The sequence below is a fragment of the Pelophylax lessonae genome (genome assembly GCF_965119305.1).
Source record: "Pelophylax lessonae genome assembly, chromosome: 3".
NCBI lineage: Eukaryota > Metazoa > Chordata > Amphibia > Anura > Ranidae > Pelophylax > Pelophylax lessonae.
Window position 1 is genome coordinate 396342560 of NC_138770.1, and position 27878 is coordinate 396370437.

General features: G+C 44.5%; 1 protein-coding gene across 1 annotated transcript in view; it reads left to right on the forward strand.

Annotated features, from left to right (window-relative positions):
• The window catches only part of FIG4 (FIG4 phosphoinositide 5-phosphatase), a 448851-nt gene that overhangs the window by 162828 nt on the left and 258145 nt on the right, over positions 1-27878 (forward strand). Inside the window, exon 10 of the mRNA XM_082251578.1 lies at positions 2760-2857. Coding sequence (XP_082107704.1) covers positions 2760-2857 — 98 coding nt within the window. The remainder of the gene's footprint in view (positions 1-2759; positions 2858-27878) is intronic.

Here is a 27878-nt window from a genome sequence, read left to right on the forward strand (position 1 = left end):
GCAGTCTTTCAAACGCAATTAATAAACTTTAATGAATAAAAAAAAAAACGTAACAGTAAAGTTATCCCAATTTTTTTTTGTTACACAGAGAATCGTGAGATAATCGTGATCTTTAATCCAACCTAAAAAATCGTGATTCTCATTTTGGCCAGAATCGTGCAGCTCTAGTAGAGGGCTGTGCTGACTTTGAACTTGATTTAACACTGCAGACCAACACCAGCAGGTGACATGGCTCTCCAAAATATCACTGACTGTGGAAACTTCACACTGGACCTCATGCAACTTGGATTCTCTGCCTCTGCACTCTATCTCCAGACTCTGGGTCCTTGATTTCCAAATGAAATGTAAAATTTACTTTCATGCAAAAAGAGGACTTTGGACCACTGAGCAACAGTCCACTCTTTTTTCTCCTTAGCTAAGGTAAGAAGCTTCTGGCATTGTTTCTGGTTCAGAAGTGGCTTGACACAAGGAATGCAACAGTTGTAGCCATGTCCTGGATACATCTGTGTATGGTGGATCTTGAAGCACTGACACCAGCCATAGTCCACTTTTTGTGAATCTCTCCCAAATTCTTTAATGGCCTTTGCTTCACAATCCTCTCAAGGCTGACTTTTTCCTTCCTCTCAACTTTCCATTAATATGCTTGGATACAGCACTCTGTGAAAAGCCAGCTTCTTTGGCAATGACCTTTTGTGACTTACCCTTCTTGTGGAGGGTGTCAATGACTGTCTTCTGGACAACTTCAGGGTGTCAATGACTGTCTTCTGGACAACAAGTCAGCAGTCTTTCCCATGATTATGTAACCTACTGAACCATACAGAGAGACCATTTAAGGTCTCAGGAAACCTTTACAGGTGTTTTGAGTTAATTAGCTTATTAGAGTGTGACACCATGAGTCTATAATTTTTAAGTTTTTCACAATATTCAAATTTTCTAAAATACAAAATTTTGGGATTTCACTAGCTGTTAGCCATAATTATCTAAATAAAAAAAATGCTTGAAATACATCACTCTGTGTGTAATGAATCTATAGAAAATATGTTTCACTTTTTGAATTAAATTACTGAAATAAATTAACTTTTTGATGATATTGTTATTTTTTCAGATGCACCTGTATTTATTGTCATATTGTTTTTCATTTATTTCTACTCCTATTAATCTGCAACCTTACTTTGTGAAGATCCCCACATATTTACTTCCTTAAATTATGTGAGACTTATTCACTATCCCCTGTGAGTAGGCAATGCTATCTCTCAGAATTCACAGAGCCTGCCTTCTGAACTGCAGAGGTGCTGAGAGGAGTTTCAGGAGGTGGAGTCAGTACCGAAGTTACAGCTTGTAAAGAGCAAGGTGCCATAGGATATGTAGTCCTTTGAAATCAAAAGTAAACAGCAGAGGGAAAGCCTGTAAGCCTGTAAGTTGGTTGCTCAGGTGCATCACCAGAGTTTTGCTGGATAGTTAAAGCAGCGGATGGCAGCAGGAACAGCAGACCCCAGGCTGGGTAGGCAGCAGCTGGTAGCAGATGCAGGAAGGCTGGCAGCACACAGCAGATGGAGGACTAGTGTCACCTGGCACAATGCAGGGCAGGACAGAGGGATGACTGGATGCAGAGTCAGACAAGCCAGGTCAGCAACAGATGATTAGGTAAAAGCATAAACGACAGGCAAAGGTTGGCAACAGGACTTCAGGCAGATGAGCAGAGCTAAACAAAGTAACAGGTAAGTGTGGTCATTATAAGCTGAGTCAAACACAGGAATCAAGCACAGATCACAGGAACAGGTACACAGGTAAAGCTGCAGATCAGACAGCAATGTACTAGTGCAGCTGCTGTACTCCTATTTTGTCCGCGCTATGGTCAGCATGTCCCTGACAGAATTGTTAACAACAACTATTGATTGCATTGCTGTTACATGGAAAATGTTACAGAATAAAAGTGTATGCTGTGACCATGAGGGATTCTGTAACATGTATGTATGTATGTATGGTGGCCGCTTATGTTGTCAGGTAACAGCTGCTGTTAGCGCTGTAGTTTTTTAACTGTAGGTTGGCTCTAAATAAGACTTTGTTAGTTGTTAAAATTGTTTAAAAATCCTTGCTTCTTTTTTTAAATTGTTTCATGACATCTGCTCCCATAAAGTCCCCTAAGAACTTTAAGGCCAGCCATACACGTTTCGAATTTCCTGCTGAACCGGCCGAGATGCAATTCGTTAGTGGGCAGGCTGAATGTACCAAGTTCATTGATCGATTAATTTGGGTACAGCCAGCCTGCTGGATTTGTATAGGGATTATCCCAAGGCGCTGCTATAGCCACTAGCGATAATCACTGTCTTTTCCTGATGTAGGCAGCTGCCCCTGCCCCCACCAGGAGAACCACCCCCTGTCGGGAGCAGACAATGCCACGGCAGGCGGGATTCCCCTGTCAGCATTGCTAGTGTTGATGGGGGCATCATGGAAATTTCTTTCCTGCAACCCACGGGGTTACAGGAAGGAAATATGCACCGTGTATGGCCTGCCTAACTCTGATATACCTCTAATTCTGTACACACGTTTGTACAATTCACATGGCAGGTACATTTTTAATTGGGGAATACATGTAAACTTCTGGTTGAATAGTTAAATGCTTGCAACTCATGCTTATAAAATAGTTTTTGCATTTGTTCATTGTTCCTGTACACAGTAATGACCCCCCTTGACAGGCTTTAGTTTATGAGCAATAATAATATTTCCACTGCCTAATATTATATTTTGTACTCTGTCAGTGGACCAAGCAGACCCTTATGCACATGCTGCAGCTTCCCACTTCGACCAAATGCTTCAGAGATTTGGATCACCCATTATCATTCTGAACCTTGTGAAGGTAAGAAAATGTATTTTTATACTAGTGAGTAGTGAATAACATTATTAAACCTTGCGTTTTTTTTTTTTTTTAAGAAAAAAAGATTCTTTAGTTAAATGTAAAGATTATTACTCACTATGAGGCTGTTTTTTTCTCCGAAGAACACAGCAGTCTTCAGTCCATACTGCACCTGCCTTTCTGCATGTCATTTATAAAATGCATGGCATGACATTGAGCGGTCTCTTTTAGCAGTGTTATGCAGATGACACTCAGAAGAACACTGCAGGCTCCACACGACACCTGCTAGGAAGAGATCCTAGTGCCCTGGTGCCTAACTTGTGGCCCACCGGTCCCATGTGTGCAGAGTGTTGGGTACCAGAAAACGCTCTGAATCGGTAGCCTGCACACCAACAGCCATTGTAAATACCTTTTTGCCTTTTTTAATACATGATCACACTTTTTCTGTTCTCAGCTACATAAGAGCTGGGGGGAGGAGAAGCAGCAGCACACTGAGCTTGCCGGTGAATGGCTGTGCAGGGGGGGGGGGCATGTCAGGAGAAGTCTGATTATTGGAGGAGAGCATTCTGAGTTCCCAGCATAGCTAGGGAATTGACCATGGTGGGCTCTCCTGCTTAGTGGGATCAGTTTTTAATATTAAAGCAAAGGGACTAGCAGGAACACCAGGGATTTTACACAAATTAAGCTATACAAAGAGAACAGGATACTTTCCCGTACAAGTATATTGTACAACAGGCATATATCAGGAATATGAAGTGTTGGGGGTAACAAAAGCTTTAAATTGGAATCAAAGGCTGCCAGTCTCTACCTGCACACTAGTTTTCAAAGTGTTGGCCGCTTCCAAACGGTGGGGTCCAAATGTAATAAGCATCAGAGGCTGTCAATTCAAGCTCTGATGTCCCAGATGTGAGGGGAAGAACAACCCTGGTCACATGGGCTGTCAGGGGGTGGTCTGCCTGGTTAGGACTGTACAGAGTCTGTTAGTCCTGTGGCTGCCCTTCTGGAAATGGGGTCCTGCAAAACACTAAAGACAATAGGATCATAGTGACAATGAAATTAACTTTTAGCTTGTAAGCTCCTATGAGCAGGGCCCTTACAACCCTCTTGTTTTGAAATTATTGTACTGTACTGTCTCCCTCTATTTCCTAGCCACCTACCCACTGCTTATAGTAACTATACTGCGAGCAAGCGTTGGGTACAGGCACAATCATAAACATGTACATAATGGCCGCACAAGCGCTGAACACAGCACAAGTTTGGCAGCAGATTTCAGACAATGATTTCAGCTGAAATCAGCTGATAAGCTGTGTCCAATCACACACAGAGTTTTGTGTTTACAAACACACAGAACTCTGTGTATAGGGAACAGTGATCTGGCTGTTTCTTCTCCCTGAAAAGCAGAGAGAGAAAACATACAGATCAGAAAGTAAAAGCAGCACACATTACATATTGTTAGGGACACAGTTAACCGTTTGGTTGCCCCTAGATGTTAACCCCTTCCCAGCCAGTGCCATTAGTACAGTGTCAGTGTACAGTATTACCACTGATCACTGTAATAGGGTCACTAGCAACGTCAGTGCCAGTAAATCTCCCAAATAGTGTCTGTACGTGCCAAATTGCCCGCTATCCTATTACAGTCCCACTATAAGTCGCTGATCACCACTATTACAGTATAGTGTCTATGGCTGTGTAAATTCCATAGTTTGTAGACACTATACATTTTGCACAACCCAATTATTATACTCTTATTAGGATTTACATTAACCAAGCAGTATACATTTTGGCCTAAATGTATGAAGAGATTAGATTTTTTTTTTATCGGCTATGTTTTAAACACAAAGTAGAAAATATTGTTTGTTTGTTTTTTTACATTTTGGCCTTTTTTGTTTATAAAATAAAAAAAAATAAAAAAGTCAGTGGTAATCAAATGCCATCAAAAGAAAGCTCTATTTGTGTAAAAAAATTATATAAATTTCTCTTGTGTACAGTGTTGCATGACCATGCAATTACCAGTTAATGTAGCATAGTGCTGAAAAAATCCTGTGTAATAATCTAACAAATTGATGGCTGTATATGCAAAACTTTTCTGTGCATAAGGTCATCTTAACATCATTGTCCAGTACTGTAACAGTGCATTGGGGTGCCATTTAAAATAAATGGCACCACAACGCATACATAGTGTTGCACGTGTTACTGTGCATTATGGTTACATACAGTAAAACATGCCTTTCTCTTTCGTTCATTGACGGACACAGCTCCTGTCATTCTTGACTATTGGATTTTGCTGCCCCCTACAAGAGTAGGAAACTAGGCAGAAAAAACTTCTCACTACACCAATAGGCAGTCCTGGGGGGTATACTCCCTCTTCCTGCTATAGTCACTCTGCCTAGTCAGGAGTAAGAACCTAGTTCCTTGCTGGGATCTTTGGTCCTGGCAAAACATTTTAGATGGAACATTTTTTCCTCCGGATTTTTCCTGTGAGATCTATTAACTGCCAGACTGGACGACAGACTGGATAATCTAGATCCAGTGGTAATCCCAATCTGGCCAGCGCATGCGCGCAGGCCTCAGCTCCGTGCTAGATCGGCCGCGACATAGCCTCACGGAACAGGGGCTGGCCCTGCCAGTTAAAATTCTCCCAAGGTCACATACGACCTGGCCTTGGCCTGAGTTGCAGCATTTCTTGGTCGACAGCCCCCCCCATTTCAATGGAGAGGAGGATCTGTCTGGAGCGGTGCCCATCTGGTTTCTAGTATGGTGAGTAGCTGTCCCCCCTCTACCCCTGGAGGGTTTTGGGGTCAGACCCCCAGGTTCCCCTTCTTACCACAGGCACCCCCCCTTTGCCAAGCCCCTCATCCTGTCCCCCTCCGCTGGAGATGTATTTCTTTTGGGTGGTCCGGCCACTTTCCAGTGGAGAGGGCAGGGCGCTAACTGGTGATGGGGGCTGGGGGGGTCCGCTGCCAGTGACCGAACAATCGATTGTGCAGGGGGGGTTGTACCTGGTAAGGGCTCTCTCAATTCTGGGTCCCTGTATGCATCGTTGTGCCGCGCGGGGCCGCCATTTTCTTGTAGCCTGTGTATTCCTATACATGGCGGCCATTTTTGTGTAGTCTGGCGGCCATTTTCTTGTGATTTTCCATTCCAAATAGCGGCGGCCATGACAGTGGAGCCCTATGGACAGCAATTTCACTCTGTGCCTTGTGCTTGGCAACCGGGTGGTGCTGCCAGTATGGTGGGGGTTGTCCCTTAGCAGTGTGTTACACTTTTTTGTGGGGTCCCCCTGGTGACTTGCTATCGCGCACGAAAAGGCGCTGGTGGATGCACTGATTGTATCTGTGCATTAGACCCTGAAGATGGAGTATGCAGCTGAATCTCTGACGGAGGCACAAGTACCCTTTGGCATTCACAAGCCATCCAGAGCGGCAAAGGTGTTTCCTCTCCCCGCCTATTTTAACAGAATTGACGCTAAAGAGTAGGGAATCCATAGTGTCCCCGTGTGGTTCCTAAGTGTTTTACTAGGCGTTACCCCTATGAGTAGTCCCTTCTTAAGAAGTGGACTGTGCCACAGGTAGTGGACCCTCTGGTTTCCAGAATAAACAAGGCAACCATGATTCCAGTTGAAGGGTCCCCGAACTTTAAGGACCCGGCTGACCGGAAGACGGACGCACTATGTACACCTTAGCTGGTTTGGCATTGAGGCCAGTATTTACCGTTGCCCTGGTTTTGCAAACTGTGGCTGAATAGGCTAAGCTCCTATGCCGTGACCTGGAGGGAGAAAAGCTCCCCCTGCCTCTGCTGAGCTGGCAGACCAGCTGGTCCAGGGGCTGCAAGTTATCTGTGATGCCTCTATGGATGCTGCTCCCTTGATGGCTCACCTCTCTGTTTTGGCAGTGGTCCTTCGGCATTTCTTTTGGCTCAAATGCTGGTCTGCGTACCAGACTTCTAAAAAGGCCTTGACTGATCTTCTCTTTCAAGGCGATCGCCTGTTTGGAGCTACCCTGGATGACATCATTAAAGGTCTTACAGGGGGGGAAAGTACCTTTCTTCTGCAGACTACGAAGGGCAAGGAACTCTGTCATAGATGTGGACTTTCCTTCTCGGCTCATAAGAAGTTTTTTCGTCCCTCAAGGTTGACTGACAAGGGCTAGAAGCCTTTCAGAGCCTCCTCTGAAGGATCCAAATGAACCTGGTCTGGCAAGTCGAGAGTGGGCATCTCCAGACCGACGAACAAGGCTCCATCTGCATGAAGTTGTGCCTTCACCCGTATCGGGGTTAGGGGGACGTCTTCGCTGGTTTCCGGACCAGAGGACTTCCCTGGTACAAGACAAGTAAGTCCACCAAGTCATTTGGTCCGGCTGCAAGATCGAGTTTTGCTCTACTTCCCATCAAAGTTTTTTCCTTCCAATCTGCGCCTGTCCCCAGACCGGCTAGAGGGTCTGTTTGGGGCGGTACAAGACCTGTTCCTTCAAAGGGTGATTATCCTGGTTCCGACTTCGGAACGTTTTCAGGGTTTTTACTCAAACCTGTTCAAAGTCCCAGAAAGGAAGGCACACATCCAATTCTGGTGCTAAACTGCTTTGTGCAGGTACAGAAGTTCAGAATGGAGTCCATTCGAACAATGGTGGCATCCTTGCATCGGGGATTTCCTCGCCTCTATAGATATCAAGGATGTCTATCTTCACATTCCATCATGTCCCAGTCACCAGTGTTTTCTTCGCTTTGCTGTGGGAGAGGAGCATTATCAGTTTGTGGCTTTACCCTTGGTCTCGCCTCCGCTCCTCAGGTCTTCACAAAAGTGTTGGCTCTGGTGCTAGCAGAGGATCGTGATACTGGGTTACTTGGACGATCTCCTTTTGCGAGCAGAATCTCACTCTGCTCTGGTGAAGAACCTGGAGATCACCATGCAAACTCTGCGGAAGTTTGGCTGGATTCTGAATTTTCAGAAGTCTGCCCTGGTTTCCGTCCTCAAAGCTGGACTATTTGGGCCTGACTCTGGACTCAGCCGTAGCCAGAGTGCACCTTCCTCTGGACAAACTCCAGAAATTGCAGACAGCAATTCGCCTCCTGCTGTACAACAAATGGTCATCCCTCCAGACTTGCATGTGGGTGCTGGGCCTGATGGTATTTACCATTGACGCGGTTCAGTTTGTACGCTTCCATACGAGGTCCCTGCAAAGGGACATTCTGACCATGTGGGGCAAGAATCCGTAGTCTCTGGACAATCAGATGCAGGGAACAAAGGAGTCCCTGATATGGTGGCTTCGCTCTCCGGTGTTTCGGCTGGGAAAATTCTTCCTCCCCTTGTATTGAACAGTGGTAACCATGGATGCCAGCCTGTCCGGCTGGAGAGGCGTCCTCGGCAAGCATTCTGCTCAGGGGATCTGGGTGCTGTAAGAGTCCAGACTACCCATCAATGTCTTGGAACTCCAAGTGATCAGACTGTCTGGATGATTGGACGGATCATCTTCAGGGATGCCCAGTACGCATTCAATCGGACAATGCCGCGGCCATGGCTTATGTCAATCACCAAGGGGGCACGAGAAGACCCCTGACGGCTGTGGAGGTAGCCGACATTCTAAGGTGGGCAGAACACTTTGTTCCTGCCCTCTCCGCCAGGGTGGAAAATTGGCAGGTGGATTACCTCAGTCAGCAGGCGTTGGACCAAGGGGAATAGTTTCTTCATCCGGAGGAGTTTCATCAGCTGTGTCTCCAGTGGGGCACCCCCGAGGTGGATCTGTTGGCATCTCGGCACAACAGAAAGGTTCAGAGGTTTGTGGCTTGGTCAAGGAAACCACTGACGGACGCCATAGACACGCTGGTGGCCCCGTGGGGTCAGTATCGTCTGATCTACGCCTTTCCTCTTCTCAAGCTTCTGCCCAGACTCCTATACAGGATTGAGGCAGAAGGGATCCCGGTCATCTTAGTGGCTCTGGACGGGCCTCGCTGGGCTTAGTACATCGATCTAGTGAGGCTGGTCGCCGATGTTCCTTGGAAGCTTCCTCTCAGGGAGGATCTGCTGTCCCAAGGACCGATCTTTCATCCTGCTTTACAGTCGCTGACTTTGGCAGCTTGGCTGATGAACTCCAGGTGCTAAAGGATGGAGGTTTGTCTGAGTCGGTGATTCCTACGTTGGTAAAAGCTAGGAAATCTACTTCTAGGAAGATCAACTATCATTCTTGGAAGACATATGTTGCATGGTGTAAGTCTCTTGAGGTTGATCACCGCTCCTTCTCTGCGGCTCGGATCTTAACCTTCCTTCAACGGGGGGGTTGAACAGAAACTGGCCTTGAGTACCATCAAGGGCCAAGTGCCTCCAACATTTGGTTCTCCCAGTGGGGGCTCCATTGCTGCCTTGGGATCTTAATTTGGTGCTTTCAGCTCTACAGAAGCTTCCCTTTGATAATATTTGGGAGATTCTCCTGCTTATGCTGTCCCAGAAGGTGGCCTTTTTGGGGGCTATCACCTCTGCGCGCAGGGTGTCCGAACCGGCGACGTTATCCTGTCATTTACCTTATCTGGTGATTCACGAGGATAAGGTGGTGCTTTGTCCCTGTCCATCATTCCTTCTCTGACTTTCATTTGAATGAAGACATTGTGTTGCCTTCCCTGTGTCCCAGGCCTAAAAATCCAAAGGAAATTGCCTTGCATGCCTTGGATGTGGTCCGGGCAATTAGGGTGTACCTGGCAGCTACCAAGTCTTTAGGGAAGTCAGACTCTCTATTTGTGCTCACGAATGGACCTCGCAAAGGGTTGTCCGCTTCCTCTGCGACCATTTTCCAGATGGATCAGACAGACGGTAGTTCAGGCCTATTCCATCGGGGTCAGGTTCCTCCTTTTCCTGTCAAGGCGCACTCTCCTAGGGCACTTAGTGCCTCCTGGGCTTTCTGTCATCAGGCATCAGTGACGCAGGTTTGTACGTCGGCCACCTGGTCGTTGGTGCACACTTTTACAAAGTTTTATAAAGTGAATGTGTTGGCATCTGCGGATGCTTCCTTTGGCCGCAAAGTTTTGCAGGCTGCTGTTTAAGAGGACCTGATCCTCTTTGAGGGTGTATTGTTTTTTTTTTTTTTTTTTCAGGTGGGCTTCAGTTGTTTTGGTTTAGCCACTGTTGCCTGGTTGGCTACTGTTTAGCCTTGGGAATTTTTTTGCTGTTTCCCACCTCTCATATCAATGGTCAAGAATGACAGGAACTGTGATTGTCGATGAACGAAAGAGAAATTGGGATTTTTGACTTACTGTAAAATCCATTTCTCTGATTTTCATTGACGGACACAGCACCCACCCCTCTGTGGAGTTATAATTCTCCTGACACTGCTTGTAACAAAGCTGAGTGACTGTAGCCGGAAGAGGCAGTATACCCCCTGGGACTGCCCATGGGTGTAGCCAGAAGATTTTTCTGCCTAGCGTCCTACTCCTGTAGGGGGTAGCATATCCCAACGGTGGAGAATGACAGGAGCTGTGTCTGTCAATTAACATCAGAGAAATGGATTTTACGGTAAGTCAAAAATCCCATTTTTACAGCACATAAAGTCAATACAAATTTTATAATACTAAGCTATTGTTATGCCCTCTAGATGTGCAAGTGGGGGTGTTGCACTTGAGGACTCTTATGTTTGCCAAGTTTGCCTCCACAGTCCTAGTAATATGACCTGTGATAGTCATGTGACCAAGTTCACTGTTTTATAGTTCAGCCACTATATGTGATATTTTGTTTTACCAGTTACAGAGATAGTAATGATGACTTAAATTTCAACAATTACATTATATGAAAGGACATCTAGAAAGTGTGACCATTACAAGACGCCTATACCTAGAAAATGTGATAAAGATTTAATATATAAAATTAACTATGTTTTCTGGAAGGCTTGTTTTCTGTGCCCTTATCCCAGATTTAAAGTGGTTGTAAACCCTTTCATATACTAATCAAAGTGCCTCTCCTTAGGTGATACATAGAGATGATACCAATCCTCATACATAAGTTGTATTTGTTCATCTGCTGCCCTCTCTTCTCTACAGCTGTTCAAAGTACAGAATTTACATAGTATTTCTTAGTTTCAGAAGGCAGGGAGCAGAGATCTGATGGCACAGCACAGAGAAAAGAGCTGAGTGTAATCTGAGACCTGAGTGGAGGGAATGGACTCAACCCCTCTACACAGTCTCATATCTAAACGTGTGATGCTGTCAATCACCTGCTGTGTGCTGGAGATGGGGCAGCACAGACTGTCAGAAGTAACTTATGCAGGTAGCAGGAGAATGACAGAGCAGACAGAAATCACACTAGATGCTTTGGATTGAGGCAAGTACACACTGTAGGAGGATATGCTTTTTCAATTTAGCGGTGTGCAACTTTTTTAATATCCTGGTGTTACATAAAATGGAGAAACCCATTATCCTAGTGGGCAGAGTGACTACTTACAGTGTCCTTTAGGGGAAGGAGGCTTCAGTAAAACACTGACATTTCATTTGACTAAATATTTTGTGTTTTCACACATGTTCTAACAGGAGTATTTTGTGATAGTATGGTAAAAGAAAAGAGTGAGAGCTGCCTATAGTAACAACTCATAATGAACTTAAAGCAGAACTTCACCCTAAAGGGGAAGTTCAACCTTATGCCCCCCCCCCCTTTACCATATCTAGCACTTTGACATTTTTTAGGGAGCGGGTGCTTCGCTTTGATAGGTACCCACTTCTGCTCAAATTGTCTAGGCAATCTGAGCGGATGTTTAGCCCCCCCCTTTGTCCGCAGCCTTCTGGGACACATCATATGTCCCAGAAGGCCGTGGGACCAATCACAGGGTGCAGCGCAGCTCACGAATGCGCAGTGTGAATCCGCAAGGGGTCACAGTTGGCTAAACATGCCAGTGCCGGGGACCCGAAGACCAGCGAAGAATCTACCTGGGTGAGGACAGCACTGTATACCTGGACAGGTAAGTATCCTTTTATTAAAAGTCAGCAGCTACAGTATTTGTAGTTGCTGAGTTTTAATTTTTTTCTCTCTAGGGTGAAGATCCTCTTTAAGAACCTAATTTCTGTGTCATTTTTCCTCTCCCTTTGTATATTTCCTATACTTAAAAGCTAGATTATCTTGTTGAATATTTCTGTGGTAAACACTTTATGACTACCCACAGTAGATCTGTGTCATGAAAAAAAACCCATATGTCTGTCAAGATGTGAATCTACGTCCTTTCTGTCTGGCTGCATAAATCAGTAAACACAATAGCTTGCAATTTTCTAAGCTTAGCTTCATTCATATAAAGATACCAGCAACTATAGTGATTTAGCAGGGCAACCATCTGCATGAATGCCAAGGATAATGCCAGGATGAAGCGATGAGTCATTCAGCTAATCAGCTGCTTTTTATGGAGTTATTTTAAAGGGTCATTTCCCTTTCAAGGGGAAAAAATAGCAAATAAATAAAAAAAATATTGTAAATAAAGTGGTATTAAACCCAAAGCCAAAAATGTAATGGATTGCAGCTTACCAATCATTAGATGTTGTGGCTGGAATTGTTTTCTTTTTAGGCTTTTTTCCCTCAGCTGATCCAGCTAGTAACACACCTCCTGTAGAGTGCCCCTACTCTGGCTGAAAATGCGCAGGCGGGACTTTTGGACAGCAGCATTGCCATTCTAGGGAAAAGGGCAGTGTTAGATGGACTAGTAGATTAAGGTAAATTAAAGCCAAACTCCAGGTAATACTTAATAAGCAGTTACAGGAAACTATAGCAGCCATCACATCTAGGAATTGGTAGGCTGCAATGTAATTTTTGCTTTTGGGTTTAATAGTGCTTTAAAATGTTATAAAAATGTCCTTTCCTTTTCAATCTGCAGCTCTGTAAAATTTCATGCAATTTGGCAACCTGGAGGCAGTCTGTATACTGTATATGCCTCAATAGTGTAATTTCCTATTTGTGTGATTGGCTCACGAATTTACCAGCAGTCTGAACTAAGTTACAAGTCAAATTTTAGGCATCCTCTGCAACAAAAATGTAGTTTTTGGTGAAATGCTCCCTAAGGGTTGACTTATTTAGGCATCCTCTGTAACAAAAATGTAGTTTTTGGTGAAAGGCTCCCTAAGGGTTGACTACTTCCAAAAGGATGCAAACACTGCAACTTTTCCCATCAGAAAACGTAAAGTGTACTAGGCGATTATAATAAACAGACTCTCCTTTTCAGAATCAATATCTGAAGGATATGGTCAATCAAAATGCTATTCCTTCAGAGCAGAAGCATGTGGGAATCTGCAACAAAGTTAGTTTTTTTGTATACAAACTTTTTTTATTGAGGGAAAATTGGTGGTACAAGAGAGAAATACATAATCGCATTACAGAAAATTGTATATCATGTTAATTATAGTAAAAATATTTATTTAAACAGTATTGAAAAAACAAAAAAATCGATCTTAGTGCAAAATATAAATATTATATAAAAATTGATATAAATGCAACAAAGTTTGTTAGCCACTTCCCACCCGTAGGACATCATATGATGCCCTAGAGTTTTGGTGGTTATACCAGGATGATGAATGCAGCTGCAGTCATCATCCTGATGTTGACCATTTTGGCCGGTGATGCTCCCTAATGTAAAACCAGCTGCTGGGTCGCTTTTAAATACGGCGTAAGGGGTTCCCACCTTCCTCCGCCTTCTGGTGCCTTTCTGGGCTCTTCCTTCCCAGGGGACTGAAGTTGGCGGTTCTGCCAGGTTACCATAAAGATAACCGAGGACCAGAAGTTCCTTGATCATATCTATGGTCTTAGAAACTAGAAGCGTCAAGGGTTTTGTCACTTCCAGTTTCGCCCTGATGTAAAAAAGCTGTTACTGGTTTGTGAAAGCATCTAATCAAACCGAGATCAAACTTCTGGTCCTCGGTTACCATTATGGTAAGCGGGCAGAACCGCCGACTTCAGTTCCAGGCTTCCTGGTGGGAAGGGAGAGCCCGAAAAGGCATCGGAAGGCGGCAGGAAGGGAGGACCCCCTTCCGCCATGTTTAAAAGCGATTCAGCAGCTATTTAGATACTAGGATTGGTTTTACATTAAAGGGCATCACTGGCTAAAAATGCTATTAAGGGCAGAAGAGAGGTCTGGGATCTAATAGAACCCAGATGTCTCAGTAAAGAGGACCTGCCACTGCCCATGCTATCATAGGGGATATTGTCCATCCCTTGTTATAGCAATAAATGTAATAAAAAAAAATTGAAGAGAGTAAAAAATAAATAAAATAAATAAAGCGCCCCTGACCCTCGTGCTCGCACGTAAAGGCGTATGCATATGTAGGTCCCACACAAAAGGTGTTTGCACCACATGTGAGGTATTGCTGCAAACGTCAGAGTGAGAGCAATAATTATACCACCAGACCTCCTATGTAACACTAAACTGGTAACCTGTTAGGTACCGTAGTAGGCTAATATTTACTTGGCATAACATCATCCTTTATATTTTACCAAAAAAATGGGTATTATATTGTTTATGTACACTAAAATTCCTTAAAGTATATTTTTTTACCAGAAACTTGCATTTGAAGAATTTCTGCGCAAGTAACGTGTAACTTGAAAGATTGCAACATTTATTCAATAGGGCCTCTGCTTAAAAAACATGTATAATGTTTGGGGGTTATAATATAATTTTCTAGGAAAAAAATTTGATTTTTACATGTAGGGGAGAAATGTTAAAATCGTCCTGGGTGACAAGAGCTTAAATTCCATGTGATGTACATTAATCACCCATAGTGATGGTTTTGTTCCCAGCAAAAGCAGAATTTCCCCTTAAAGGAAACTTTTTAAGATAAAAATGCATTTCTTTTAAATGAAGACTATTCATGTTCTGTCTGAAATGTAATTAAGTCAGTAATGAAAGCTGCTAGGCAAATATTTCAGACACTAAAATCAAGAGCGTATGCATGGCAAAGACCATCTGTACTTTGGCATGGTATTGTTGCTTTTCTAGGTATTTTGGAGTACTGCTCTGGGACCTTTAGCAAACTCAGCCAAACGCGAGAGTCCAAAACGTTATGTACAATGCAAATGTTTGTAATTCTTCACTGCTTACATAAGATTTATGCTCAATATAATTGAAGTATACATAATGAGCTTATAGTGGGAACATGTTGGAGCTGGCTGTCATGTTCTCTAGAATGTTCTCTTGTCATGGTCTAATGTTCAGTGGAAAAAATGCACAGTGGAAGCAAAAATAATTCGAAACTTTCTACTGCCTGACAATTTAACTTTGTTTCTTGCTCAGTGTTATTACTTTTTTAATGTTGTAGGATTACAGTTTCCCTGTTGCCCTGCCCTGCCCTGAGCAAGTATAGGAAACCTCAAAAAAAAAACGACCACTTCGTTTTTGATTTCCCATCTACTAATATAACCTGTTCACGATTGAACTCGCACTTTTCCAACTTACAATACAGGTTATTTTCTCTCAGCCTCTGTAGCACATTGGAGACGTCTGTGTGGTGTCTCTCTAGTGATTTCAAATATATGAGAATATCATCAACGTACACCACTACACATTGCTGCAGCATATCTTGGAGGACATTGTTAATGAATTCTTGAAAAACTGCAGGAGCGTTGCGGAGACCAAACGGCATTACGAGGTATTCATAATGTACGGTCCTAGTATAAAACACAGTTTTCCATTCGTCACCCTCCTTAATTCTCACAAGATTGTATGCCCTTCTCAAATTGAGCTTAGCGAAGACCGTTGCTCCCTTGAGGCAGTCAAATAATTCCGTAATTAATGGGATCGGATAAGCATTTTTAATCGTAATGCGATTGAGACCCCTATAATCGATACAAGGTCTCAGTTTACCACTCTTCTTTTTCACAAAGAAGAAGCCAGTACCAGCAGGAGACAAAGATTTGCGGATGAACCCCAGTGAATCAGCAACATAGTCCTCCATGGCTTTATCCTCCGAGACAAAGGGTATACCCAGACACCAGGAGGAATGGCACGTGGTTGAAGGTCAATTGCACAATTGTAGGACTGCTGTGGAGGAAAAATACCGGCCTGACCTTTGTCAAGACATCGCTAAATTTGCAGTATTCCTCTGGCAATGAGAAGTGTGAAGATGTGCACAAGACCTTAACCACTTTCTGAAAACATGTTTTACTGCATTGTGGCAACCAAGGAAGAACCTCAGCACAGCGGCAATCGAAAGAGGGATTGTGCCTCTGTAACCAAGGATAACCAATAACAACTGGGTAATAAGGTGAGGAAATGAATTGAAATGGATTATCTTGTGGTGAAGAGCCCCTATGGCCATGGTCACCAGAGCAGTCTCATGAGACACATGGGCAGGCTGTTAAGGTCTCCCATCAATAGCCTCAATGGCAAGTAGAGTGGCACTCAGCTGCAGCAGAATCGAGTGCTTCGACATAAAGGCACTATCTATGAACAAGCATGCAGCCCCAGAATCAATTAGAGCCTGTGTATCGATGGACAACTCAGACCAAGAAAGAATAACCGTAACTAGGCTTATGCTTCAGGATAGCTGGGGATGCAAAAACGCCACCTAAGGTCTGTCTCCTACAGGACCTCAGGTGCGGGCGTTTCCCGGAAGGATAGAACAAGACCTCAATAAGTGACCTGCCTGGCCACAATAAAGGCTTAATCTCTCCCTCCTCCTAAAGACCCTCTCTTCCGCAGAGAGATGTGTGAAGCCCAAATGCATGGGCTCTACTTCACTGGCGGACTCGGTACCAGGAGGCATGGGAGGTGAGGGAGACAAGGATGGGAATGCCAAGCTCCGAGCCAAACATACAGGAGCGCTCCTTAAAAAAGAGTCTCTCTGAGTCCGGAATCAATGAGAATGGCAAACATGATCAACTCCTCCAGATCCCTAGGTATGTCCCAGGCTGCTATCTCATCCCTAATAATATCCGAGAGACCATGAGAAAAGCAGCCACGAGGGCCTCTTTTTTTCCAACCAACCTCTGCTGCCAGAATACGGAATTCAATGGTGTAATCTGCAACAGTTCTCGTACTCTGTTTAATGGACATGAGGCTCTTAGCAGTAGAAGTGGAGCGAGTGGAAATGTCCTATACCCTTTTATACTCAGGGTATTTCAGGACAAAGGATCTTTGCGTCTCCCATAGAGAGTTTGCCCAAGCCAATGCTCTATCAGAAAGCAAAGAAATAATGAAGCCTACTTTGCTTCTGTTCGTGGGAAACGCCTGGGGCAGCATTTCAAAGTATATTCCAACCTGGTTGAGAAACTCTCTGCATTGAACCGGATCACCCCCAAAATTCTGTGGAAGCGGAGCGGAACCAGACATATCTCTTACAGAGGTAATATTTGAGGCAGGTGCCTGCACAAAGACTGGAGCTGCCACAGGGACGGCCTGCAACACTGGTTGTATCGGAACAGCCATAGTGGGAGAATCCAGGTTAGCAGTACAAATCAGGAGTGTCTGTAACGTTATGGCAAACTGATCTACGCGGTGGTCTTGCTCATTCAGTCTGGAAAAAATATTACCACTAGGTTGATTGCCTGCATCTTCTGAATTCATGACCTTCGCCTAATGTCAGGAACAATGAATCAGACTGAGACAGAAATTGCAGTAAAAATCACACCTTTAATGTAAAAGTCAAAATAGTACAGATGAGAAACGTAGTCAAAACATAAGCCAGGGTTTGGAAGCCAAGACAGGTAATCAGACAAGCCAGAAATCAGCGTAGTCGGAAGCAGAAGATCGGGATCGGAAACCAGAAGGGATGTCAGCCAGGCAAAGTCTTTAACAGGAACACAGTGGAGGCATTTAGGATATGTTTGACTAGGCGAAGGCAGGAAAGGAATGAACAAGGCAGTTTAAATAGCCAGAAGGGGCTGGCTGTAGGCTGAACTGATGAAGCAGGAAAAGGTAAACAGTTGAGTCACTGTGGAAACAATGAGTTGCTGGTAGTTAACTGACAGCTAAGCAGCTAGGGCACTGAGAAGAGAGCTACTAAAGCCCAGCCCTGACAGAACCAACCTGTGACATTGGTATCTTTAAGGCCAATTCACACTTGTGCGACTTGTCCTGCGATTTTGGGCTGCAAAGTCGAATGACAAGTCGTACTCCTTGATTTCCAAGGAGTACCATTCATAGCTGTGTGACTTCAAGTAGCAACGACTTCAAAGTAGTCACTGCACTACTTTGTTTGAACTTTGATGCATTTCGAGATCCATAGACCTCAAGATTACACAGGCATTGCTTCACGTCCAGTCCAAATCACATCAAAAAATCGTGGCGAAATTGCACGACTTTTAGGTCCCACAAGTGTGAAAGGGGCCGAACAGTCTTCTTCTTAATTGCTGGTGGATTAGTATTGGATGCATGGTCAAAATCTGATTTTCTTCTTTATAACACAAGGATAATTGGCTGTCAGTGTCAAAGACATTTTAGGAGATGTTTTTTATTATTAGCAGTCAGTGATTGCACACATGCTCTGGTGTTATCGTTTTGAATGTCTGATTTATCAAGTTTTTTAAACTGTGTTCACAAAGGTATTCTAGAGCGTCAACCAAAGCTTAGTTTTCTACCTTCTGAGAATAAACTTGTACTGTGATGAAATAATTGCATTTATGTGACAATTAAAGCACAAGATGCAGAATTCATGTAAACAAGAAGTAACACACTAAAATAGTTGGAGAATAAAGGATACTTAACTAAATTATTTATAGACTCGCTTGTCAAAGGCAAACTGCAAGGCTTCTGCTCACCAGGCTTTGACATGTGACTTGTGAAGTGGTTTATTTTTATTTTTTTTAACCTGGCAATTGTAGTGTGGACGAAAATGTGCCTTTTCATAAACTGGTCTCACTGCGATTCCTGGAATAATGCATACAAAATTAAATTCATGACTTCTTATTAGGAACAAACTTTTATATACTGTATAGCTTATGTTCTGCAATTTCTAATTAATGTTTTAAATGATACCATTTAGAATCCGGATTTAGGAGGTCAATGGTGTTTACCAACAAGTGCTGGAAATTTGATTGATGCTTTGAAACTCAGGCATTTTTGATATTATCCTTTTTTTTTTTCCCCTTTCTTTTTCTTTTCTTTTCTTTTGATTGATTGGTTTGCGCAAAAGTTATCGCGTCTACTAACTACCAGAAAGATTTATGTCATTTTTTAAAATTTTTAACAAGTAATGGTAGCGATCTGCGATTTTTAGCGGGACTGCGACATTGCGGCAGATAGATCGAATCCCTAACTGACATTTTTGAAAATTTTGGGGGGACCAGTGGCATTACTACAGTAATCAGTGCTAAAAATATGCACTGTTACTGTATTAATGACACTGCTAGGGAAGGGGTTAACACAGTGGGTGATCAAGGAGTTCAATGTAAGCCTAGGGGAGTGTTTTTAACTGTATGGAGGTTGGGCTTTTGAAATGATCACAGAGACCTGTGTTCCTATATAGAAGGATCACAGGCGCTCTGTGATCATTCCAGAGAGAAGAACGGTCGGCTGTGTTTACAACAGCTGACCGTCCTCCTCCCTCAGCGGGAAATGATCGCGGGTGTCAGACGGCTGCTGGCGAGCGACCAACGTACAGTTACGTCGGTTCGCGCGGAACGGGCTTCTTGCCGCAGTGAATCTGCGGCGGGTGGTCCTTAAGTGGTTAAATAGTCGGATCTCTAATGCTAAAAGGTATTTGGTCATGGCCGGATGGGAACCTGCTGGGCACAAAGAAGTTAACAGTAATGGTGGCATGTTAGTCCTAGAATAAGTAACAACTGCATTGTTTGATGTACACATTTCATTTAATGTTAAACATTATATTTTATATATTAGGTTTAAAGGATCACTTCACTTTTGTGGAAAAAAATGAAAATGAAAAAAAAAATATCAGTTACGATGCAAGCCATATTGTAAATTATTGTTAAAAATTACCTTTTCTTTACAATCTGTAGCCACCATAACTTTCTGTAGAGTTCAGTGCAATATGGCAACTTGTTGATGTTCTGTACCCTGTTGGTGCACAGAATACCCTCAGAAAATAGTGGTTTGGTTTTTGCAAACTGAATTTGAATGAGGGTGTCTGGTTCATTATACAACCAGGTGCACTCTCAATGTTCCGATGAGAAAAACTTTAGGGCCAGTTCACACCACAGAAATGTTTTTGATGCGGTCCAGTGCAGGAAAAAAAATGCAGCATGTTCTACTTTTTTTTTCTGGAACTGGTAGGCACTGGAACTGCAATCACTGCTGTGAACCATATAACCTACTTTGCATGGCTTTTTAATGCAGTAAAACAAATGCACTGGACTGCATGTGGTGTGAACTGTTGGTGAGTTCACACTTGCTGAGGCCAACCCGCATTCAATTCGCATAAGTGTGAACTCAGCCTCAGTGTCTGCATTTAAAGGCATTTAACCCTGGGGCAATATCTCACCAAAACTGACATTTTTGTTGCAGGGATTGTCTCAAATCTGACCTGTATCTTAGAGCAGACTTTTAGGAAAATCACAGAGGCAATCACACAAGCAAGAAACTACATTCTTCAGTCTAAAGTGGAATTACACTTTAAAACTTGTAAATATGGGCAAAATAAGAAATTACATAAAATAATACAGTCTGTCATTAGCCTTAACATGCCTGTAACCGTTTTATTAGCCATTGCTCCTGACAGTAGATGTTTTATTTTCCCACATACTGAAAGCGGATGACAGCTCTATACATTCTGCAGATTATTTGCTCAGCAATGTTTTTACCCTGTGGGACTGGGTAGTCTGAGGTTGACTTGTAGTTTTAAGTGAATTTTAAAGTGACCTTGTCACTGATTTGTACAAAATGAACAGCCCTGTAAAAAGAGGCAATATACTAACCTTTCCAATGGCCCATGTGTTAAATAGGGTTTTTAGGGAATCGCCTGTTTGGTGCCACCTTGGATGAGATTATCAAGGATCTCACTGGGGGCAAGAGCACTTTTTTGCCACAGACTACTAAGGGTAAAGGACCTCGTCGCAGACGGGGACCTTCCTTCTCCGCTCATAAAAAGTTTTTTCGTTCCACTGGGGCGGGCGATAAGGCGAAGCCTCCAAAGCCCCTTCATGGGGTTTCAAAGGGCGCTGGTCGGGTAAACAAAAGTCCGGCTCTGCCAGACCTGAAGATAAGACCACTAAAGCCTGAAGGTGCGCCCCCACCCATATCTGGGGTGGGGGGACGTCTTCACCGGTTTCCGGACCCATGGCTCTCCAGGATTCCAGACAAATGGGTTCAAGAGGTCATACGGTCAGGATACAAGATCGAGTTTCGATCACTTCCACCGGTGCGGTTCCTCCCTTCCAATATCCGACTATCCCCGGACCGCTTACAAGCTTTGCGGGGGGCAGTAACGGATTTGATGCAACAAGGAGTGGTGGTCCACGTTCCTTGGACAGAACGTTTTCAGGGGTTCTATTCAAACCTATTCACAATACCCAGAAAAGAGGGCAAGGTGCGTCCAATTCTGGACTTAAGAGCACTCAATCATTTTGTCCGGGTACAAAAATTCAAGATGGAGTCCATTCGCACAGTAGTGGCCTCCCTGCATCAGGGGGATTTTCTGGCGTCCATAGACATCAAGGATGCCTATCTTCACATTCCCATTTATGCAGGACATCAGCGTTTCCTTCGCTTTTCCATGGGAGAGAACCATTATCAGTTTGCGGCGTTACCCTTTAGTCTCGCCTCTGCTCCCCGGGTCTTTACAAAGGCTTTGGCCCCAGTTTTGGCACTGTTGCGACAGAGGGGCATTTCGGTTCTAGGCTACCTAGACGACCTTCTACTCCGTGCAGAATCTCCGCAAGCTCTGTTGCTAAACTTGGAGATCACGATGATCTCTTTGGAAGAGTTCGGATGGCTGGTGAACGGGCAGAAATCATCCCTGGTTCCCACCAGGAGACTGAACTATCTGGGCCTAACTTTGGATACATCCTTGGCAAAAGTGTTTCTCCCGGTGGAGAAACTCCGGAAGATTCAGTCGACGACCCAGTTATTATTGACCGTCGACTGGCCTTCCCTGCGGACTTGCATGAGGCTTCTGGGACTGATGGTGGCCTCCTTCGAGGCAGTACCGTTTGCCCAGTCTCATACCCGGATGCTTCAAAAGGAGATTCTTCTCAAATGGAACCAGAATCCCGATTCCCTGGACAATCGGATCCGGCTGAGCGAACGAACCAGGGAATCTCTGGTTTGGTGGCTTTGATCACCAATGCTCAGTCAGGGGAAGTCATTTCTTCCAATCTATTAGACGATTGTCACCACGGATGCCAGTCTATCCGGGTGGGGTGGAGTTCTTGGCAGACGATCTGCTCAAGGGCTCTGGTCCCTGGAAGAATCCAGGTTACCAATAAATGTATTGGAACTGAGAGCGATCAGACTTTGTCTGATTCGCTGGACCGAGCAGCTCCGGGGCAGCCCGGTGCGGATCCAGACGGACAATGCCACGGCAGTGGCTTACGTCAATCACCAGGGGGGCACCAAGAGTGTCCTGGCGGCTATGGAAGTGGCCAGCATCCTTCGTTGGGCGGAACGATTTGTTCCAGCCCTCTCCGCGGTATTCATTCCGGGGGTGGAGAATTGGCAGGCAGATTTTCTCAGCCGTCAGATTCTAGATCAGGGGGAATGGTCTCTTCATCCAGAGGTATTTCACCAACTGTGCCTTCGTTGGGGCACCCCGGATGTAGATCTGTTGGCATCTCGGCTCAACAAGAAGGTGCAGAGGTTCGTAGCTCGCTCCCGTGATCCTCTAGCAGACGCCGCAGACGCACTGGTCGCCCCGTGGGGGCAGTATCAGCTACTGTATGCCTTCCCTCCTCTCAAGTTGCTGCCGAAACTTCTTCGCAGGATAGAGGTGGAGGGAATTCCAGTCATCCTTGTGGCTCCGGATTGGCCCCGTCGAGCCTGGTACGCCGACCTGGTCAGGTTGGTCGCGGACGTCCCTTGGCAACTTCCTCTCAGGGAGGATCTGTTGACTCAGGGACCGATCTTCCATCCTGCTTTACGATCGCTGGCTTTAACGGCCTGGCTGTTGAGACCCAGGTGCTGAAGGACAAGGGGTTGTCAGCTTCAGTTATTCCTACTCTAATTAAAGCGAGGAAGGCGACTTCCAGAAAAGTCTATCATCGCACATGGAAGGCTTATATCGCGTGGTGTGAATCCCTTGTGTTTCCTCCACGTTCCTATTCGGTGGCCCGAATATTAGCTTTTCTGCAAAAGGGGGTTGAGCAGAAACTGTCCTTGAGCACTATCAAGGGTCAGGTTTCAGCGTTGGCAATCTTCTTTCAGAGGCCTCTGGCTACTCATTCCTTGGTGCGGAGTTTCATCCAGGGGGTGCGGCACCTGGCCCCGCCGGTGCGCGCACCCTTGCCGCCCTGGGATCTTAATTTGGTGCTGTCGGTTCTTCAGAAACCTCCCTTTGAAAATATTTGGGAGATTCCCTTGCTTACTTTATCCCAGAAGGTGGCCTTTTTGGTGGCTATCACTTCTGCACGCAGGGTGTCAGAACTGGCTGCATTGTCCTGTCGTTCCCCATATCTGGTGGTTCATAGGGACAAGGTGGTTCTTCGTCCGAATCCATCCTTCCTTCCTAAGGTGGTTTCAGATTTCCATCTAAATGAAGATATTGTCTTACCTTACCTGTGTCCTAAGCCCAGTCATCCTCGGGAATTTGCGTTACACTCCTTGGATGTGGTTCGGGCGATCAGGGTGTACTTGACTACTACGGAATCTTTCCATGAGACGGATTCACTTTTTGTGATCACAGATGGCCCTAGAAAGGGGTTGCCTGCGTCTGCCGCGACTATCTCTAGATGGATCAGACAGACGGTGGTACAGGCTTATTCTATTAAGGGTCGGGTTCCTCCGTTCCCTGTTAAGGCGCACTCCACTCGGGCGCTTAGTGCTTCCTGGGCCTTCCGCCATCAGGCGTCAGTGGTTCAGGTTTGCACGGCGGCTACCTGGTCGTCGGTTCATACCTTTACAAAATTTTATAAAGTTGATGCGCTGGCATCGGCTGATGCCTCTTTTGGCCGCAAGGTTCTGCAGGCCGCTGTTTGAGGAGACCGATGGTCTACCTCGAAGGTTTTTTTCTGTTGGGTTTTCAGTTGAGTCTCATCCTTTTGTCCGATGAGCCTTTAAGACTTCTAGTTGGCACCGGTTGGGCCTTCTGGATTGGATTTTTGATTTCCGTTATCCCACCCCTCATTTGTGGCATTGCTTTGGGACGTCCCAATTGATATTAATCAAAGAGGACTGCGTCTGTCAATGAGCGACAGAGAAAATTTGATTTTTTGTAAGAACTTACCGTAAAATCCTTTTCTCTTAAGCTCATTAACAGAAGCAATACCCGCCCCTCTATTTTGAGTTGGGTTGGGTTAAATTCTCTGACACTGCTTTGTGACATAACTGACATCCTGTAGCAGGGAGAGAGAGGATATGGGACTGCCCCTAAGGTGTGGCCAGAACGTTTTCTTCTGCCTAGTGTCCTACTCCTGTAGAGGGCAGTATAACCCAATTGATATTAATCAAAGAGGACTGCGTCTGTCAATGAGCTTAAGAGAAAAGGATTTTACGGTAAGTTCTTACAAAAAAATCCAATTTTATTCTGCTCTTTGAAATTAATTCATGCTCAAGCGCTAAATGTGCTAAGCGTTAACGTGCATGTACACACGTCAAATATTTTTTTTTTCTGCCAAAACGCTGCTGCCCGGGGACTCACTGGCAATGGGGTTTTTTCTTCTTCTAAACACCCTTGCTGCTAAACTCCTCTAAAAGCCTATGTGTGCATGGCTAATGTGCAGGGGCGATTAGTAAGTGGAGGTAGAAAAAAAAAAACACCAGACACTCCTAAAAGCAGGGTTTAAAAATGTCCAGAGTTTGAGGCCTAAGGCTCAGTTCACAATGTCGCAACCTGCAAATCACACGACCTACGCTGCGATTTTGCCAGGCGACTTCCGGGCAACCTAAGTACTGCTTGATGCGACTTTGAAGAGACTTTCGGGAAATGCCTGGGTAATCTTCCTGTAATGTCAGATCCAAATCACATCAATGTAGATGGGGATCCGGGCACAAGTCAGATAGAAGTCGCTTTTCAAGTAGTACAGGAACCTTTTCTAAGGTCATAGCAACTTTAGTGCTAAAAAAAGACCGCTATCATTGACTAAAATAGGATTTCTCTTTCGTTCATTCAGGGACACAACTCCTGATATTCATAACCATTGGGTTATAGCCCCCTACAGGATTAGGACACTAGGCAGGAAAGAATTCTGGCTACTCCCATGGGCAGTCCCAGGGGGTATACTCCCTCTCTCTGCTATAGGTACTCAGTTTTTTTTCTGCCTAGTCAGGAGTAAGGACCTATTTCTTTGCTGGGATTGTTGGTCCTGGCAACATTTTTTAGATAGAAAATTTTTTCCTCCTGGATTTTTTTCTGTGAGATCTACAATCAACTGCCGGATAATCTAGATCCAGTGGTCACCCCAGTCTGGCCAGCGAGCGCGCGCAGACCTCAGCTCCGCGCGAGGTCAGCTGTGACATAGCGTTAATGCGCGTGGTTTGCCATTGGAAATAGCAGCAGCCATGACAGTGGAGCCCTGTGGGTGGCGATTTTGGCAGTGGGAGCCCCTCATCCCCTGATGCTGACTCCTGGATCATTTTACTTCCTGATCGCCGCACGTGTAGTGCAGATTCTCCTGGTGGCTGCAGGTGCCTGTTTCTGTGGGTGGGAAGTCTGGTGGGGTCCTCTCCCTGCTGAGGTTCGCTTGGTGCTTTGTGCCTGGCGACCGGTTGGTGCTGCCAGCGCAGTGGGGGGTTGTCCCTTAGTGTTTAACACTTTTTGTGGGGTCTCCCTGGTGACTCATGGAGTCTTGGGAGCACATTTCCCCACCTGATCATCTCTCTGAGGCTGCGGGGCTATCCGGGTCCCAACCATCTTTCCATGTACTGTTGGCAGCTGGAGTCCCTTGTGTCCCTGGTGGAGGTGGCTTGCAGGCGATGAGCTAGCAAAAAGTATCCTATTTTAGTCAAGCATCCATGTCAGTGTTGCATAGTTTTCCCAAACTCTGAAACTGAATCCTTTGCTGGACAGCTTGATTTGTTAATGAAAGTGGAAAAAAGAAGGCATTAGGTTAGGCTGGTTCACACCAGAACTCAGTGCGGGAAGGAGCATTCCGTGCGCCTTTGCTGCACTGCGGTCAATACACACTACCTTTTCGATCTGTTGCGGGTGCCAATAATTTGTTAAAGGTACCCGAACACAGCTTGCAAATACAGTGCATTTATGGGCCCTGGATATCTATGCGCACCATTTGGTGTGGCACACTTTTCATTTGTATTGCATGCACTACTTTTTGTAGTTTCAGCCCGTAAATGGGCGGAAAATCGCAGTGAAGGGGAACGCACAGGAATTTCATAGGAATATGCACTGCTTTCCTGTGTGATTTTGGTGTGAACCAGCCCTGGTTCACATCTATGTGGTTTCCGGTGGCTGCCTTTGCTCAAGCACAGCAGCCCATTCATTTGATGAAATATAGGGAAAAGGTCCCTGCAACTTTTTCCAAAAACGAGGGTGCAGGGAAACCGCATAGCACAGTGAGGTTTCCAATATGGTTTCCAGTGTATGGGGGTGCCATTAGAAGCAATTTCCCACCCACGCATCTGCTAAGCAGCAGTACCCGCTCAGACGTGAACCTAGCCTTACTTGCAGGATCAACAGGTAATAAACTACTTTGGAGAGAGGGCTTAGAAAAACAAAAATCTGCTATGTTAATGCTATTTCCAGACTGTATAAAAGATGTCATTCCTTTTTACCTTAGTTCCTTTTTAAGTATTTTACATTAGCATAACTCAGTATTTATTACACATATCATCTCATCCAGTCATTAGAATATTTCATTTTATTTTACCTAAAACACCTTTCTTGCCAAAAATATAATAAAATTGTTATGAAAATGCAATTATACAAATTCATATAGCTTACTTAGCCATTTATGATAATGCAGCTTCTCAAATTTATAAGTTTAATGTTCCACTACGACTCCATGCATTGTCATGGAAACTGTCTATGTGTAGACTATCTCAGGGGAATGAATTTCTTGAAAATGCCAGTAATGAGTTAATTTTTTAGCATTAGTCTTCCAAGCTGCCAGAAGAAAACCTAGAGAAACACTAATGATTTGTGTGTTGATTTCCAAAAATGTTCCTAATGAAAGCATTTAAATTCATCGAAAAACAAAGCAAAATAATTAATCTTTTTATTCACATGTCTGGTGGCATCTGGTACATTTGTATTATTGGAATACGTATTTTAAAATCAAATCAAATAGAGTAGCTTGCAGCCTTTATATGATAGTGTATTTTAGAGCTGAATTCCATCCAAGCAGCTAAATACAAATAAAATATATATATATATTTTTACCTGCCAAAGGATTTGTACTTTTGCCAATCTGGTCCTGAGATTTGAAGGGTTCTACCCACAGAAGAGTCCTATCCATTAGGTCAGTGGTCCTCAACTCTGGTCCCCGGGGCCCACTAACAGGCCAGGTTTGCAAGATAACTAAATTACATCACAGGTGATCTCATTTGCTGCTCAGTGATTGCAGTATTCTAGTCTGCATCTCCCCAAGGTAATACTTAAAATCTGGCCTGTTAGTGGGCCCCGAGGACCGGAGTTGAGGACCACTGCATTAGGTGAGGGGACCTGATTTTTCACTGCTGCAGTTTCACTTTCATTTACAAATCCTATCCCCACTACCCCTGTGACTGAACCATGAAAGGAAAAGCAGTACACTAATGAGCTTATCGTTCTGTCTCTCTGTTCCTTCCTTCTTTTAGCAAGTTTCTTGCATCGCAACACAATAATGGCTACTTTGTGCTACTTTTCTCTTTTCTCCCTAAGCTCTGCTATATGAGCTATTTAGCAGGCTGATACCAAGTCAGATACTTTAACTACACTAATTTAATATATATAAAACACATTCAACCACTTCCCGCCCAGCCATCGCACATAAACGGACAAGGGTCTTTCTGGGAAGATGTACCTGTACATCCTCCCAGAA